Here is a 19,410-nt window from a genome sequence, read left to right on the forward strand (position 1 = left end):
ATTTTTGTTTCAGATCTCCCCTGTTACCACTACCACATATAGATTTTATTAGAGCATGATCTCTGGAGAACTTTCAGTTTTTTCTGAATAATCCTTGAAAATACTCTCTTACTTTAATGAAAGTGTGTACCCTGTTTTTGGATTCGGGATTTCTAGTATCAGCAGGTCTAGTGGCTGATCAAACTTTAAAGGTCATTTTGATTGGCTGACTGAGTCTTTGAATGCTGCAGCTCATTCATCCACAGTTTTACTGGTACTTCCGCTGCTAAATAGCAAAATTCTTGTTTTGCATTTAAAATTGTAGCTTGAAGGCCTGCCAGAATCATATCCTTAGGTTTGTACATTCAGCTCAATACTCAAGCCCCACATACTCCTCAGGAAACATCCTGAAATTGTCCCTTGGGTCTCACAGATTTCCGCAGCAGTATCCTTGAGTTCTGCCCATGAGGAATATAAAATATGTCAAAATATGCATTTGGTTTTAATCTGCCTTTAGCATATGAGTCTTTTGTGTGCCCTCTTCTTTCTCCTCAAACAGGACAAAATAAAACCCTCAGAGGTAGAGCTCCAAGCAATTTGATTTTGGAAGATGACTTTCTTGACAGCTGTCAGTGTCCCCTGAGCATAGGATTTCTGGATGCTTTCAGTATCTGACTCTCAAAACATCTGGCAGCAACAGTATTTCCAAATATACTGGCATCCTGTGGCATTTGTGTTTGATATCGTTTCTTTTAGGGTAGGAACTGACCTGTAAATCTTATGAAGTTTTATACATCATTTTTTTTCTTTGTTGGAGAGAGTTCCTCAGCTCCAGGGGATTGTAGAGTTTATTGTGAGTTTGGTGTGATAATACAACAGAAATTCTGTCAGTTCAGTGGTTTCCTGCAGAATCTTCTTTCCTTTTTTTTTTTTTTTAAATTTTATCAGTCTTCTCTCTTCCTTATCATGCTACCTACTTCAAAAAGGGACATCACCTGTATTTAATTTTATGGTCATAGTGTGTAAGTGATTTTAGTGCTGAGCACACCAAGTGTTCTATAGGGCACAACTCAGTAACCTGCTAATTCAACACCTTGACAATCCTCTCTCCAAAATTCTCCATTGTTTTTTTTCCTCTCCTCTTGATCCATTGCACTGTGTGTGAACAGTGAGGGTGCTCTCTTGGGCTCCCTTCTCTTTCTTTGGTCATGCCCACATTCTCATTGAGGTTTGGGTAATGAATCCAGACCAAGCACAATGCAGTGGGGTTTGATGGAATTTTCTTTCTAAAGCTGTTCCTCATCATGGGTTGTGATCTGTCTGATCCTTGTCAAGCAAGGCTGGCATCTCCCTCTAGCTTTAGTATCAAAGTAAAAACTAAAAGGACAGAAGATATGTAATTTTATTTTTTTTAAATATGGATATCTTATTAGTTGGGTAGATTCAATATTACTTGTTTCCTATGTTGCTAGCCTGTGTAATTTTATGCCATTTTAGTTGGTTTTACATGAAGTGAATGTGAGATGGCATGCTTTCCCCTCTCACAATATTTCAAAAGAGTTGAACCCTATTTGCTGCAAAAATTTCAGTCTTATCAGTAAAGTAGGTTTATTTAGTAATAGGGAAATTGTCAGAGAGAATTAATTACAATAAGTTTTTATGTGGAGGTATTTTGATCCTATTCAAGTTGTGTTTGAAAAATATGATCCTTGCTATACACATCCATCCTTTGAGTATTCCTTCTATAAGAATCAAGATTATGATGTAAGTAACATTGTTATTAGTTGTCACCACTGGATTTCTTAGCTTATGCTTTTTTCCCCACCCTTATGGGATGGATTGCCAACCCTTGCTTCCCACAGCACTCAATTTTGTCCAGTCTGCTGTGAGCTTTTTGCAAAGATATGAGTTTTGGGGATTTTTGTTATTATTGTGCAGTTTTACTTCCTCTTTTTTTGCCAGTATTTACCTAGGAATTATGTTTTATACTTCCCTAAATTTCCATAGCAATTGATTATATTCCATCTTCACTTTTGCTATCACTATTTTTGCTATTGTTTATAGATTTAATCTTAGTTATTTGTATCTTGGTTTTTGTATTAATAGATTTGACAGGTGGTATTGTTTTTTTAGATGCATTTATTCAGAGCAAGAAAAAAGCTTCACAAGAATTGATTACATTATGGAATACACTAAAATAGGGATCACTTAGAAAAAATAAATACTCATTTCTTAGTGTTATGAAGAGTATTTAACTGTATATCTGTAAGTAATAAAACCTGCATATGTGACAATAGCCTTTTAATACAACAGATTCAATCTATTTGATTAATTTTGTTTACCCTGTGACTTACAGTATTTTGCATAAAATATTTTTTTTTGTTAACATTCCCTCTTTTATGAAAACCATAATTCAGCTAATGTTGTTGAACTGCAACCAACCTGCTAAAAATCTCTTCTGGTGAAAAGATTTCTAGGTGTAAGAAGAGCTGAGAAATACTGCTCTATATTTATGCATGGGTTTGAAGACAGGAGAACAGCGCTGGGTCTGGAAACTCCCTGTAACCAGCAGGTGGTGGTGCTGGCTTAGAAATCACTAGTGGCAGAGAAGCCTGCAAGAACTTCATTAGGTATTGCTTTGCTAAGGAAGTAATTTTATAAAAATAAAATACTTCAGATGGCTCTTTTAAATTGCATACAGGTTTTTCCAATAAGGTGTATACAGTGTAAGCACTTGTCTCTAGAACCAGTGTCTGTGTAAATAGGCACAGCATTTTATACTTTACATATGAGATGATATGATGGCCACACAAGTAACAGTAGTGTGGAGACCTCCATCCCAGAGGAATATTCAGCTAAGTCTGAAAGAGTATTGGAGATCACTGAGCCTGATCCTATGAAAATTTAGTAAATGGAAATTTTTCCACTGATGTGGGTGAAAACTGAGTAAGACTAATGATAAGAAAGCCAGAGTTAAATGCTAATATTTCAGTTCTTCTTGTTCAGAGACACAGACACTTCTACACCCTTTTTTCAAAGATAAACACAAGCCAAAAGAAATTCAATGGTATCAAATTTTACAAGGTAAAAAAATATGATGAAAACCCCAATTTACTGGTCACATATTAACCACCAAGTTAAAAAAAGAAACAGCCTCAGCCAAATCCTCTCAAGTGTGTTTTCAAAGGTAAGGCAATTCATGGGGAAGCAGAGGAAGAATTGAAAAAAAATAAATACATAAAATCTTAGAATTTAAGAATATAATCCCCTGGATTTATAAGAAGTATAAGAAAATCTTTATTTCACTATGGTATTGGCAGGGACCTAGTTCTGTCTTCTTGTAATGAGCAAGGTAGGTGAAATTTTATTTCAGTTTAAAACTTTAGAATATACAGGTTGGAATGACACCAGAAATATATATTTTTAAGATATTAAGATAAATTGGAACTTCTAAATGAAAAACAAAAGTAATAATTCTAATTAGATTTCTGCAGAATGAAATCTACGCTTCCCAATGTCCACAAGAAGGAAACAGTTGCAGCAAGACTGAGTTGAAATTTGTGGAGTCCTGCTCCAAAGGCATGGAAATATCACTTTCCTGTGTACTGAAATATTCTTCCTGACAAATGCAATCTATGCTGTAAATACAAGATTTCTAATCCCAAGGAGCAAAGCAATCACCAAGGACTCCTGTGCTTACTTTTACTCTTAGTTACTTCAAGGCGTTGTATATTTTTCTCTGAATTTAATGGAGCTGGGGGAGTGTAAACAGTAAAGTGATCACAGGCACCATCATGAGTGGCCTTTCAAAATTAGGATTTTTTTTTTAATAGTAGCTTATTTTTGTCCACAAATAGAACTTTGCTGTTTTCCGCAGTGACTGATCAGATTGTGTGTTCAGTCACAAAGGGCAAACTTCCTTAACTTTGTAGAAACAAGACAGATTCCTCCTCCAGTTTAGCAGAACTGCATAAGCACAGTGTGCCCTTGCTAGTGTTGCAACTTCTTCCTCTGTGTCCCTTATAGTTGGTGTCAAAATGCTCTTTGAGGCAATAGGACAAAGCACTGAAAAAAGCTGTGCATTGAAACAGGATAGTCTATGACAATGCACGGAATATTATCATTTTCTCTGTGTTGCTACTCTTGAGGAATCTGCCAAAGATGTGCCTTTTGGCTTTACGTGTCCTGCCTTGGGGAACTGTCAAAGGGCCGCTCATAAGGAAATCAGTGTCCTTTAATTGACACTATTTTTTTTAAGGAAGGAAAACAGAAACAGAAACACAGAAATAAAAAGGATGTTGCAGTTATTCAATGTTAGAGGCACATTTTCATGTCTAATTAAAATACACTTTCATCACATATGAATATAGTATATTTTTATGGAGTGTATTCCAAGTGTACTTTTTGAACAGCAATAGCAACATCTCAGTCTTACATCTACATCTGAGAAAATTACAGATTAACAGCCACAATTTCATTTGGTCACTTGAATTCCAGCAAGATCTGTGAGGAAGAAAATCCTTTAAAACAGAATTTACTGCAAGTGAGCCTCCCAAGGCTGTGTAACCCAAGATCAGTGGTAAAACTAAATCCCAGGCAGGAGATTCCTAGTCCTCTGCTTGTAGCCATGGGATCATCAGGTAGTCTGTTAAAAAGTTAACATGTGGCTTTGAGCAATCCTTTTGTACTTTGCTCTCCTAGAGACAGCAGCTGGGACTCCAAAATCGTAGCTCATAGCAGCTTGTGGCATGGTAGGAAACACAGGGTCTGAACAGCTCTTTTCTGACAGGGTAAGATTTTCTGTAGCTCCTCCTCCACGTTCAGAGCAGAACAGCTTGTTATAATGAAGCAACATAATTTAAAATTTAACTTGGCATATTTACACTTGCCATACCAATGAGACACTTTCCTTGTTCTTGGAAGTGCACTCACAAAAGACAAAGTTAGTTCCCTTCACTTTGATGTTTGTCTGGAAAACAGACCCCCTTGAAAACAGACCGTGTTCTGTTTTAAGTTCTACAGTTTAGGCACATCTTCATTTCTTCGCCCTTTCCCAAAACAAACTTTACTTTATCCAGATAGTATTCTGTATGGATATGGAATGTGGAGAAAATCGGACAATTAAAGGTATAGGGGGGAAAAAAGTCCACTGGTGCTTTGCTGGTTTTTTAAGTTTTCATTTGACAGTTTTCCAATAGCAGGATAATGACTTGAATAAACAATTACAGAGTGAATTATAATTTGAAAACGCAGTGGAGAATGAAGACTGAAAATCAAGAAAAATATATGAGGGAATACTAAAGTTTGATTTAGAAAAGATGTTCAAGGTCCAATGGACCTATGACTTAGTCTAAATATAAATTAGGATTTGATTAGGAATTGAAGTAGATTTTTTTCTACTGTGCAAACATGGCAGGGGAAAGAGAAGATGTTTGTTTGTACAAATAATGTCCTATTGTTTATACACCTCTGTATTGGAACAAGAAACCAGATCCATGAAATCAGAAACCTTTCTTCTCAAAAATGCACATGCCAATGTGTGTAAAATGCTGTATGTATGGGAAAGGCTTGCTCCTCATTTGTAACAGCATGCACATGAGGTATGAACAGCTCCTGATCTAAAGTCCACTGAACTCAGTGTAAATGTTTTCTCTGACTTTAGTGGGCTTTGGATGAACCACAGTTTGGACAGCCTTCAACCACTTCTTTGCTTGCTGAAGTCATAGTAACAGAGTAGTGATAATAATTGATATGGCATTTATAATAGTTATGTGCTTGAATTAAACTGGAGGAGCAAACAAATAATATCAATTTTCTGTGGTAACCTTAGAGAGTTGCTCTACCCTTAAAAATAAGTACAAATGGTGTAAATTCATATGCCAGACCTTTTTCACCAAAAAAATTCAAGTTACAAGTTTTCTGGGTTTCCAAACTCCTTTGTAGTCTATTTTTCATACTATATAAAAGTTACCCTAAAAGATCAGGAACTTAAAGCTTATATTGATTTCACTGAATATCAGAGCAGGTGTCCTAAATTAATAACAGGATCCAGCCTGGCAAGATTCCACATTTGTTATTAACTGTCTTTTTTACAGCATTCAAGGAAAAGCAAAGATGAGGAATATATCTGTGGCTGGGTTTCAGTTCTTTATGTGAGAGAAGAATTAAGACTGAAGGACCATGTATTATTAATAGAAATTTTTATTGGATGCTAATAGAAAGAAAAAGAAACAAAAGAAAAAAAGTAGTAGACACAATACATTTGTTTTGAAATTTTATGTGGCTTTAGCCAAAAGGTGCAAGCTTGGGACAAAAAGAGGAGAAAAAGAAAAGAAAAGAAACATTTCTTAACCTGCAGTTTCAAAGAGAATGTCTCATGTAAGCACCATCCAGTATTTGCAAAATGTTCTGATGATGCATTCTTGACATTCTTAGACCTTGATGTTTTATCTGCTTCAAGTGGCACACACTGCAGCTAAGAACCAGCCTCACCTGCTTTTCTAATGGTGCTAGTATGTAGAGATATGCAGCATATCTTTTTGTATTAAAAAAACAGAATGAAATGCATTTCCCTGAGTTTGTAATGCACATAGAAAGAAAAGCAGCGATCCTGTTTCATTTGAAATACCATTTCAGACACCAAGCAAACGCAGCTCCACAGTTTCTAAAATTAACATTCTTGTATCTCATCAAGCACCATTATATTGTAGTTTCTAGTCAATGATTTCATTACATCTGTTACCACCAAAAAAATCAAGTACATTTCTAAAATAAATAGTTCATTGGCATGAAATGATTTTTAGAGGATGAATAACATGGGGTGTTTTTTCCTCCCAACAAATAACAAATGTTTTGATTAAATCATATTTCTATACTATGCTAAATTCCAACCCCAACTGATTTGGCACATTTTCTTTTCTGAAACTACCTTTGATAAGAAATGCATTACAAACTCATCAGTTTAGCTTCCTGTTAACAAAGAGACAGCAGCCGTCTGGATTATTCTAGATCCGCAGTGAAACTGCCACACTATGTATGCTCAAACTAAAGCTGTGCAAGTTTGACAAGGGGCAGATGAATCCAGGAGTTATTGTGCAGGGGTTTAAGTCTATGCGGCAGCTGACGGTTGAAATAATCATCTATACATCGCTCTGAGCTAGCTGGGGAAAGGTTGAAGCTGTATATTTTCAACATATCTAGCCTAATGGTTAATCTGTTGTCTTGTACAGGGGGTGCTGGGTGGAATCACAGCAATAGCTGACAGTTTGGAGGAATTGCTGTGGGTATTTTCAGTTGCCTGATTCACAAAGTGGTAGGTAGCAAAAAGTCTAAGCAGGCTTGTCATTGAATGAGGCAAGTCATGCTCACTGTCACTCCCATCAAAAGAACTCCCGTAGCCAAAAGCTCAATCAAGATATTGATTATTTGCATTTGGTAATACTGGGTGCAGCTTGCCTTCACTCTCCACCCTGTGAAAGCTTAGCCAGATTGCAGAATGGTGATTGCTCCTTTGGAGGGCAGCTTGGAAGATGTTCAGGAGAAAGACGTCGGTTAAGTTGGAGGAAGAAATAAAATATTTCTTCAAACCAAGATAGTTCAGCTGTTAGAACCGCTCTCTGTATTTCTAGTGCTGGATCTGACATATCTTCACAGTGACATGGCATTACTCACTACAGAGATTAAGGGGGTGCAGTATGAATTAGACTGAAACAAAAATGAAGTATCTGCAAGTGACAGCTCTGGCTGATGGCTGACTATGAAGGAAAACACTGTGCTAGTGTCTGGCGAAAAACAGTGCTGAAAGCCTAGCAGCTGATAGAGATGGGGGAGGAAGGGAGCACTGGGTATCGGTGGTGGTTGTTTAGAATGTCTGGTTTTGGTCAGGATATTTTTTCTCCTTTAAAACACATTTTCATCTTCCCTTCCAGGCAAATCATGCTGAAGCCAGTTTCAGCCATTTTGTTGAAAGCACTGTACTGGTATTCTGCCTTGTTACATTTAAATTAAAGCTCAGCCCAGTTTTAAGTTATGGCAAGTGTATGCTCACAAGGAATAAATAGAGATTGCCACAGGCATTAGTTTAACTACATTTGTTGTTTTAAAAATGTTCAGGGAGTTGCAGATTGCAATTCAAATTATCTTCATTATAATAAATAAAATGTAAAGAAATAGAAATAGGCATGATTCCCTAACGCCGTCTGTAGGCAAGTGTATATTCATTGAGCTTGAAAGGGAGTTCCTGAGGGTGGGGGTAAGGAATAGGAATATATGCAACTTCAAAATACCTTTACAATTGCATTAATATATCACATTTTATACACATTATTTTTTATCTCTCTAATGGTGACAGGCTTCTTGGGCAAATTCTGTACAGCATTTATTAAAAAGTAGGTAGTGCTCACCCAGGGTGCAATTAGAAAATACTACAGAAAATGGAATTTCTTACCCTTACTCTACTTTTATCCTGTTCCTAAATGTTTGCCATTCTCAAAAAGTAGTTTAAAATTTGCTCTCAAAATGGCTCTCAAAATATTCTCAGGTAGTAAGAATGTCTTTTATGACAATGTACTGAACAGTTCTAAGGAACTTTGGCAGTATAAACAATGCAGGCCTGTGGCTGTTTGCATTGGAAATAAAGTCATATGTCATACTACATAAAAAGAAATTACTCTAACTATGACTAGAAAAATATTCCTGTTTTAGTAGACTTGGTGGTGCTAAACTCTTCCCATACTTGGAAGAGAATCCTGGTGGATTTGGAGGTTGTGATTTGATGTTGCAGAGTGGTAGGACAGACTACCCTGATCCAGACAGTTTGATTGCCAAACCTAGTGAGGCAGTGACAATATGTAAGGATGTATTTAGTTCCATATAATTAACAGCAATCTTTATTTCCCAAATACGTTTTCTATGGAAATCAGCCCACATAATAATGCAAGAACCCAATCGGATTTTAGAGCAATTATTAATAAAAATCAGCTGTCTTTGCTGAACAGGGGGATGCTCCATAAGTGGTTTAGGCTCTGCACACTACAGTCTGTATCTGGTAAAGTTGGCCTGTGTTTCTCACCCAATTGTACAGTACTGCCTAATCCAAAAGCTCTGTGCTTGCTCATGTAGTTCAGGGTGTATCCTGGCAGCCCTATGTGTGTGGCACAACGTGCATCTACAGCTTGACAGGCTATTTACACTAAGAGTAACCAGTTTTACTCGTCTCTGGTAAAAAATAGATGTAATTTTAGGAGGAATGGAGAAAGAGATTATTATCTCTACCAAAGATAGGTCATTCAGATAATGTTCTGTAATCCTTGCTTTTGAAGACTGAGTAAAAAGACATGGGCCATAAACTGTTGGAGTAAGAAAGAAAACTGTTCTATGTACAGAGAATTGTATCACTGATCCATTGTGGGGCTTCTTCCACTTTGATCTGACCTCTTGTCAGAGGCAGGAGGCTCGAAGTCATGGGATGAAACCAGTAGTTAAAACTTTTAAAATTAGAATAATTTAACAAAAAAAAAAATGGTGACTTGTTATGCCCATGCTCAGTAATAGTACCTGGCCACACTGTTGGAAGCAAGGGGAAATAACTTAGATTTTAAGCAGCTCAGTCTGCCTTCCTGCTGAACAAGATCATGTGGTGCTATTAAACAAGATGGCAAGCTTCAGATACGAAGCCCCACCAAAAGACAAAATACAAAAAGTATTTTTGTTCTGACACATGCTGTGCCACTGCAAGCACAAAATCTTGGAAAAGCTTGAATTTGTCTGCATGGAATATGCCATAAGACATACACTGCTGTGGAAGGTTATTGCTTAATAGTCAGCTCTGGTATCTGAAACCATCACAGATTGAACTCCAGAAGAGACTGTAAAAAGATTATGGTGTTTCTTAAACAACTTGATTGGAGGGTCGATAAGCTTAATAGATTCTGGTCTTCTTCCATTGCATGTGAAGATACTTTGATACAGGATGTGGATTTTTAAAGATTATTTTCAGTATTACTATCTGCACTTTAAAAATAGAACTGGGTTGATGCATATCGAGGCCTTCAAATACATGCTTGACCAGTGACATGTGTGGGGAAATAGATTTCTGCAGATATATTTTATTATCTGAAAATAATTTCACTTGGAGGAATATCAAAAGTAGAAGTATAAAACTTGATAAAAAACCCAGTAACTCTGAGGTAAAATTGATAGTTGTCAAGTAGTGTATTCAGTATTTTATACAGTATAGTTTATTTTTGTGTCGGTATTGCTAAACAAATATATATGTTCTCCTCTGATGATTTAGAATACATGTGAACTCTGGTGAGTATATATGATTATTATTATCATTATACTTCATATGTTAATTCCATTAGTAAAAATCAGAATAACATTGTAAATTAGACTTTAGTTCTTCTCTCAGTATTTTTTCTACCTCAGTCAGAGTATTAGCAAGCCATCAAAAGGTCGCTGAATTGGAATGGGTGCTTTGTCACCAACCAGTTCAACCTTGTTAAAAAGTACCTTCAAATGACTCTTGTAATTCCTGTACACTGGGCTTTGCCATGAGAGAGACAGATTTTGTGCTTGAAGAAAAATGGCAAGCATGGGAATGCTATTTTCTTCTTTCTCCTGTTACCAGATGGTGTTTCTAGCTGGTGGTAAACTAAACAAAGATCCCAAAAAACATGCTGACCTCCTCAAATACTTTGTCTCTACTCTCTGCTCAGTGTTCTCCATAGAATCTTTGAGGCAATTGAAACGTATGGAAATAATGCTGCAAGCTTATCGGTCCACCAATTACTCCCTACCTAAACTTCTTAACTTCATTATACATAACCAAATATAAGGTCTTAGCAGCTCAGTTGTATGCCTTCTTCTCTATTCTATACTCATTCAGAATGAAACAAGCATTAGGAGAAGATCTTTATTGCATATTTTTACCAGAAAAACATTTTGTTGTTGGTTTTTACTGAGAGTGCCATTTGTTAGAGGCATTAGTAGGGGGTAGTGTTTAAATAGCCTTGATATATTATCAATGGAAGAAAAAGAATCATAGTTCTAAGCTAAATCCATGTTTAGAAAATTGAATTGCTTAACTTTCTTTTCAGAGGTACTATGTATGACCTGAAATTTACAATATGCAGCACTGTTGAATACTCAACAACTTTTATGTGGGTTCCTTAAAATCAGTTTAATTCCATAAGTATGCTTGCACAATTTTGAAGTGGTGACCTTATGTTTTCTATGATTCCTTATTTATTTTAATAGCAGCACAGTGCTTTACCTCCCCTGTCATTTTTAGTAGTTTCAAAGAAATAAACATCCTCCACAGATAGTAAATCTCAAAGCCCTTATCAACATGGGGGAATAAGTATTACCTCAGACATACTTACCCTAGGATGGGATTATTGCTTAAAGCTGATAATATTGTTGAATAATCCTTTTATAAGTATTCTTTTATAAAAAGTCATTTTTAGAGGGAAAAAAAAAAACCAACCTAAGAAAGCTGCAGGTATAAACCTTTATTTCTGCTGTTGGAACTGATAGTTTAAGCTTTAATGTCTGTATTTCCACATAATATCAAAATTGATTCATGCCTGTGGTTTGAAATAATTTTTAATACAAAGAAATTAATTTAAATTTTTTCTTATTATTTAGAAGTAAAGAATGCAGCTAGATCAAGTTACCCAAAATGTTCATATCAATTCAAGAATGCAACTACTAATGCATTGATTGATGCCAAGTCCACTGAAGGAATCCCGGAACCTGTTCCACTTGTTAATAACCGTAAAGGGAGCCTCTTCCTACCCAACAACCCCTCGCTGCTGCACCTTAACTTACTGAGTTCTGTTGAACAAGGAAAATCTACCTACTGTAGATTGCAAAGGGCACTCAGCTTGCCTGTAAAATACCGCTACCATTCCCAAAAGCCTGGGCTGAACCAAGATCTCCGTAGGTAGCCCAGTAGTTGGATGCATAAGGCAATACAGAATGGTTTGTGCATGGTTTTGCAGTCTGTTTTCAATGTGACTATGACATTACTAATGCTCTGTTAAGTGCTTACAGATGTGGGTTTCTCCAGATGTGGTGATTAATAAGTTAATTGAGATAGCTGGTTAACTAATGTTTACGAGTGGTTTGTGCTTCACCTTTCAAAGGATTTAATTGCTTTGAAGCATTTACATGCTAGGCAGAATAAACTTACCAGGTATCCCAGTTCATGTGATATTCAGTAACATAGATGTTATTTCAAATTCCAGCTCTTTATGGTGTCTAAAAAAGTATCTGTAAACTAGTTCAGCTAGTGACCTGGGAGAAGCAGTCAAGGAGACAGTGTTGTTTTAAAAATAGTTAGAAAATAGCAAAGGAAAAAGTTATGAACTTGTCCACTGTTTTGAAAGACTTTCCCTTTGTTTTACTTTAAAAATGAAATGAAGATAAAAGTCAAGTAATATGTCGTTACAGATGTTCAACTCCACATTAAGGCTGTTAAAATTACCAGCACATCTTAAACCAATTCATGGAACATTGTCTGGAGGTTATGTCATTGAAATAATGAACACTCTTTACTCAAGAATAAGCAAACATGTTAAAACATCAGTGTAACTTTAATTTAAGCTCCAGCATAAAAGTGAGTGGCTGAAGCCTCATTAGACTCTCCTGGCATTTTTTTAGCATTGAGTCTTCCTGAACTGCAAAACTGTTATTAGACAAGTGAGCTCTGGGTTGTTACAGCAGTACAATAAGTGTTATACTTAGGGATGTGCAAACAAGGTCTTGAATGTTTTTAGAACTCAGAAGCTGAATTGAGTTGCAAATCTATAAAACTCTGTGTCCAATTCTTGAATTTATCTCCAATTTTCATGATAGTGGCAAAAAAAGTCTGTGTAACATAATATGGCTGTAGTTAATACAAATCCTGTAGTATAAAGACATAAAAAATGGGAACTCCTTAACAAAAACGAACATTCAGTATCAGAATTGAGTTGTCATGTGTCACAGCCCCATTATTCAAATGTTTGTCTTTCATAAGAACAAGCAAATTTAAGGTTCCCTTTTAAATTAATGCAGACACAGAAACCGTGAACCTAAAATATTTAATAACCTTACTAAAAATTTTGCTGGATCTACTTCTTTAAATAGGCAGGAAATTGATAGGAGCATCTGAAGGATAATAATTATATGTTTTATATCCTACTTACTACTAAGAAACCACTTGGGAGTTATCACTGCAACATTTTTGGGAACCAAGCCATAGGTATTACTGTCCCTTAGATACTATTCACATATTTCAGCTTCATGTGTTCCCATATTCTTATGGAGCTGTGTTGATAAACTGCAGATGCCCAGTAAACTCTGTGTGGAGATTTCAATGAAAAATAAAACTTGATTTTCTGTCATATGATTAATGTAGTTCTCCTTTCATTGCTACAATGAGAATAAATGGCTTTCTTGGTTAAGCAAAAAATTGAGATCCCTCAGAAGGCTTTGCTAACAGGTATTAACTAGTGAGCCACATCAACCTTGGACTTTCCAGGCAACTGGTGGTAGTAACATAGTTTGAATATGACAAGCACATATCCAAAAAGGAAGCTTATTTATTGCAGATGCAGTACCAATAATAAGTGCAGACTGCTAGAGATGTACCTCCAGAAGATGTTATTCTGAATGATTACTAGTACGACTGAAATTGAGTGGCAGGTTAGGATCACCTGGCAGCACTGGAGGACACAAGTGTTGGACCATAGAGTACAAAAACATCCTCACTGTATTAAATTTCAGAATTTGAAAGGATCAGACAGGATTCTTATTAGCTAGCTGAAAACTTGGAAAAATATTATTTTTTAATATTGTTTTGTCTCATTCAGAGAAATATTTCTGGTTGTAATATTGTTTGCAGTTGACTTGTGTTACTGTAAGATTTTTGCCCATGGTCCTGATGGCTGTGTATGTTCCTTGAACTGCTAAAACTGTATAACAATACACTTGTGGTGCCATACTGCATCTCTGGACAAACATTCTATTACCCCATATGGTAACAGATTAATTTGAGTGAAATTTAGAATTTTTACTCCCAAGAGAGCAAAATAGATAATTTGTTGTTTTCTGGAAGGAGCATTTTGCATGGTTCTTGTTAATTTGATCTTTTAAGTGGTGGAACTGAATATTTATATCCAATGAAGAACAAGAGAGCACAGTGGATATCTTGAAACCTATTGTCTGTGTGGAATAGCATACAAATAACTTTTTGTTAGAGAAGTTTAAAACCAGACTAGTCCATTTTCAAGAGAATAATTTGAAGAGGGTGTTCTGAAAAGCGCAAAGCCTTGCACTTTGTTGCAATCAGAACTGCAAAGGTATTACCAACAAAACAATTCTGTGCATGTTCACTTCATGGTACACCTAGATAAATACTGAAGTGATCTGGTTTAATATGTGCAAACTGTCACAGAAAGAAAATTTCAATTTATGTATTTTTGAGAATTTTCTGTGGGCTTATTTATCTCTCAGCCAAAGAATGACATTTGACTAACTATCAATAAGTGTAAATGCACTATAGGACTTTGATTTGGAAAAAGAAAGAAAAGTCAAATGAGAAGAAAATCCTTTGTCTTTAGGGATGCTGCCCAAAAAGAGAAGAAACCTAGTGAAGAAATCGTTATTAGACACTCATTGTTCTGATCTAAGTATTATCTTTTACACCACTCTGGCACATTTATTTTGGGATTAGCTTTGTTTGGTTATTTTCGTTGTTTTTTGTTTTTTTTTTTTATTTTGCAGTGCTTTCTTTGGTTGTGACTCCCTTGTGCTAGGTGATGCCAGGTCATCTAAAAAGAGAGAAAATTCTGTCTTTTCATGGTCCAGCCCTTTGGTCTTGATCAAGGCAAAATGAAGTTCCGTAGCAGGCTTGGTCAAACAGACAGACGTGGCAGGCTGGAATGCGGTCTGTAATAAAATGGAAAGTAAAATAAAATAAAACCCTCAGAAGAGGGCTATAGCAAAAGGCTATTGCTTCATTTCTTCACAGATAAGTCTGGGGCAGGTGACATATATCTCAATTTTGTTGTTTTTCCTATGTATCTTGTTGTAAGTAGTACTTTTTTTCTCAACCTCTGCTTGTGCACTGCTAATGTGTACTAAGCTCTTTAAATATAGCAGCTACTACTACTACTACTACTAATGCCTTTCCTTTTAGCTTTAAAGTAAAAGCCTCCTAGGCATCAGTTATATTATCTTCCAATTAATTTCTCAGTTAACAGTAAGATGGGAAAAAAGTTTATTTTTTCTTCTTTATATCACAATAAATTAGCATTAGCATGAACCTGAGAAAGCAGGCATGAGTTTATTCCCTTTGATAGCACACATAAAGGTTACATACAGATTATAAAGTGCAGTTACAATCTCAAAACAGTAAAGATTATGGTTAATTCTTGTAGATGAGTTCTTAGGAAGCTGCACCTGTTTAAGCAATACGTACTGTGGCGTAAGTTATCCAAGAGTAGTTTATGACTGGCAAAACTGTAAGTGATTTTATATCTGGAAATTGATCTGTCCTTGAAAATGCACCTCATCCTCATTAAAAGATTGCATAACACATGCATCCTCTGTTATACAGGTATTGTCTCCCCACTTCCATTCAACCTCATTCTGTTCACTCCTGTTAAAACTCTGTTTTGTGAGGAGAGTAGAGCGATGAGGTCTGACTTGTGCTGGAGATCTGTGCACAATGGCAGGCTGCATTCACATTCCCGACTAACTGAATCATTGAACATCAAGGCATTGAATATTTTACATCTCTTCATGAAGACTCTGTTGTTTGGCATGTGAGGAGCGAGAACCAACTGGTGTCTAGTTCATTAGCAAAAGCAGGCTGGCAGCTGTTACGTTGATATTGCAAATAGTACTTTATCTGTCTGGGAATACAGCAGAGCACTAATTCTATTTTTCTGTAGCGCAGATTAACTGATAATAACTAAGAATAACCCGAATGTGGTCCCCCCGCCTTTGTTTTTGAAGTATGAAACCAATTTGAACACCTCTGTTCAAAACCCTGGTATTCTTCTCTGCTTCTCCTTCAAGCCAATCTCTTCGACTAACACATATTTGATTTTTATTACTGTTGGGCCTATGTTAGCAATGAAGTATCAGTGCGTGAATGGACATAGAGTGTGTGTTCTTTGCTACTTCACTTGTATCTCATATTGCACTCAGAGCAGTACTTAATCTCATGAGTTCCTTATATTTCCAGTTGAAGATGAGCAGCCGTCGACACTATCACCCAAAAAAAAGCAGCGAAATGGAGGCATGCGAAATTCACCCAACTCTTCACCCAAATTGATGAGGTAAGACTGTAAGAAACTCATATCTTCATCTCCTTTCTTTCTTCCTTCCTCCTCTCCTCCCCCCACATCAAAAATAAGGGGAGGGGGTGAAAAAAAAGATTGTTAGATGGTTTCTGAAAGGCTGAAGTATTTATTCTGTCAGCTTGTCAGCAGTTAATGATAGAGCTGAAAAAAAATTCTGTCATGAAAAACAGTTTGAAAAGCTGTTTGAAAAATACATAGGCTTTAAAGTCTTAGCTGTCACCCTGTCCTGTCCATGTGTAGTTCTTAAACAGCAGTGGCACTAATGATAGCACTAACCAATCAGGGGAACTCATGTGGTTAGTTTGCCTCAGGCAATTCTCTTTTTGTTGGATTCCCTCTGAGTACTGTTTTCTGTACTTAAGGCCATATGTGAGATGTATCATCACAATCAAAAATGAACCTGAATATTACCTTCCTTTTATCCTGTCGATTGAAATCAAATTTCTGTTAATTGATTTAGACTGATGAAAAAGTCTAATAATATATGTACTTGCCAAAGCAAAGTTCAAAACTAATGCAGTTTTAGTCAAGCTAAAAGCACATTAATTATGAAATACAGGGATTTTTAAGAGGGTAGTATATACTTTAAAAGTGGGTGATGAAAACAGCATCTTGTTAGTGATATTTTCCCCTGTTGTTACATGTACATTGTTTTACAATAGTACTCCTTTGTATAACTGTGTTGTTTCCTTTCGTAGGACAAATTACCTCTAAAATATTTGTTTAAACTAGAACTGCAGCAAGAAGTTGTAATCTATTAAAATATTATGTCATTTGCATTCTATCTCACTGTGCTTTGCCTTTTACCTGCTCAAGTCAGTCAAAATGGGGTCGCATAGTAGACACAGAGTTTTCAGGGAGGCTGTTCCTGCTCTTTTTTTGCATATCCTATATAGCCAGGCTAGACCCTCAGTCCATAACTGTATCCATAAATACCATAGCAGAGATTTTCCACTCTGTGTCTATATACATGTACACACACAAACATGGAAAAATGTAAACTTGTTTACATGTATAAACAGACACATCCATGCAATTTGAGATTTATGTGTGTATAAGTGTGCCTGCTCACAGAGGTTAAGTGAAAAAAAATTGATACAAATATATAGTTGATTCCATAAATAAAATCTCCTATAATTTTTGTTATTGACTTTGATTTTGTTCCTGTAACGATTCTGGATACAGGTAGGTGATACTTCTCTTTGCATTTCAGTCACTAGACTGGAATTTTCTGTGGGCAGTTACAGAAGCATCCATATTTATTTATTGTTTCTGCAATATAGGGCATATTCAAGGACATAACTTCCACAAACCGTCTTCATCTCTGTTTAGACTACAGAACTAAAAGTGAGATTGATTCACACAGGGAAAATGCACCCAGCTGTGGCTTTTTTTTTTTCCTATTGACCATCTATTTCTGTTAAAGGTATCATTAAAAGTTCTCTGCCTTCCTGTTAGCTCAGCCTTGCCCATATGACACTGATTTACATGCTTGTTTACAGTTTATGAGGAAGAATAAAATGAGCATACTGGCAAACTTCTCATTTTTATAGTGCCAGTTGTCATGCTAGCATAGTTTTCAATTTACTTACCTTTGGACAGTCCTCTTACCTGGTGCTAATTGTTTTGACTGCTTGAAATTTAAACATGTGGAGATTGCCCCCACTCGCCTTCTTCCAGATTCTAATTTTGGGGAAGCAAGTGCAATAAAAGAGAAGAAGAGAGAGAGAGAAAGAGTTGAAACATTTGGAGCTGAACACACTGTCCCTGTTTGCTATGTAAAGTATGCCTCATTTCTTTGATCTTGAGTAATAATAATTCTAGGGAGTTATACTGTTTTCATATGCTTCAAAGCTGTGTCAAAGTTTTGCTGCTTAAGGGTACTTCTTTATTCTATTGGCTCTTGGGTACTGAGATGACAGGTCCTCTGTACTAGGTGCAGGCTTTTTCAAGTCATAGCCTTCAGCAAAACATCAAATTACCAAATACAGGGTAACATACTTCTACACAAATGCCTTTCCTGTAGATATATTATACCATATATATTAAATACTTTAGTGTTACACGGTACATTTTATGTGCAATAGAAAGTGATGGTTTGAGGTAGCCTTAGGGGTACTTTTTTCCACAAGCAGAAAAAGCTAGTGTATACCGTATCAAGTATGGTTTTTACAGGACTTTCTGCCCGAAGGCCTTTGTAAATAAGTAATGATCAACAGATTGGCTGTGGGTTTTTGAAAAGCATGCCTGTGTCAGTTTGCATGATGGGGGAAGATTTTCAAAGTACAGCCTGCTTTCATTGCCTGCTGAAGAGGGACTGAGGGAGAGTAGTCGTCCTGAGCCTGAGCTGTCTGCTCAGTAGCACATCAGAATTGCTAAACACAGGTTGAGCAGTGAGTGGAGAACTTGCCAGGCTTCCAAATCCAGACATTGTTTTCTTCTTCTCTGTTGCTGCTAAATTTATTCTCCAGCCCAGTGTTCGCACCCTCAGCTTCTCCCCAGACCAAACCATCTCTTTGTTTTACTCTTTATCAACACAGACTTAACTTTGGTCCAAGGTGCTAAAAGAGACAAAGTGGATTGAATCAGAAGAGAGCTCTGTTAAGCTTTGTTTGTAATGGTCAAACTATTTTCTCCTCTCTAAAACAAAGGTGGACTGTATTATCTGCTATTTCGTATCCTTGTAAATTACAGAAAGTGACAGGTACTTGCTTTCCTGCCCAGAAATCTTTAGTGTGTGTCAGCTAGAAGTACCCAAGAGGTAAATCAGCTAAAGCACTGTCATGTCTGTGGCTGATATTTATCTTTGGAAGTTTTTTCCTAAATTTACTTTAAAAGCCCCTTTTTCAAGTCGTCTTTGCCCCTGTACCACCTGCCCAGAAATAGCTGGCTACTTTGCAAATTTTTTCTCATCTGTGATTTTAGATATGGAGGATCTAGAAGGAGTCTGGAAGACAAGAAGTCTGGATTATCAAAACAACAAATATGTGAAAAATTCATCTATAAATTGAAATCCGAATTGTGACTTTTGAATTGTTCTGAGCAGCCCTACAGTTAAGATAATGTTAGAAAT

At 36.4% G+C, this 19,410-nt stretch overlaps 1 protein-coding gene across 16 annotated transcripts in view; it reads left to right on the plus strand.

Moving 5' to 3' along the window:
* KCNMA1 (potassium calcium-activated channel subfamily M alpha 1) overlaps positions 1–19,410 on the plus strand; it is a 439,294-nt gene that overhangs the window by 354,115 nt on the left and 65,769 nt on the right. For 10 of the 16 annotated variants that reach the window (XM_058840866.1, XM_058840863.1, XM_058840864.1 and 7 more), the window contains one exon: positions 16,220–16,313. In XM_058840866.1, the coding sequence (XP_058696849.1) occupies positions 16,220–16,313 (94 nt within the window). Of the gene's footprint in view, positions 1–11,628; positions 11,923–16,219; positions 16,314–19,410 lie in introns of all 16 variants that reach the window. The other 6 variants (XM_058840858.1, XM_058840857.1, XM_058840855.1 and 3 more) reach the window with 1 other exon arrangement.

Source organism: Poecile atricapillus, chromosome 6, assembly GCF_030490865.1.
Source record: "Poecile atricapillus isolate bPoeAtr1 chromosome 6, bPoeAtr1.hap1, whole genome shotgun sequence".
Lineage (NCBI taxonomy): Eukaryota > Metazoa > Chordata > Aves > Passeriformes > Paridae > Poecile > Poecile atricapillus.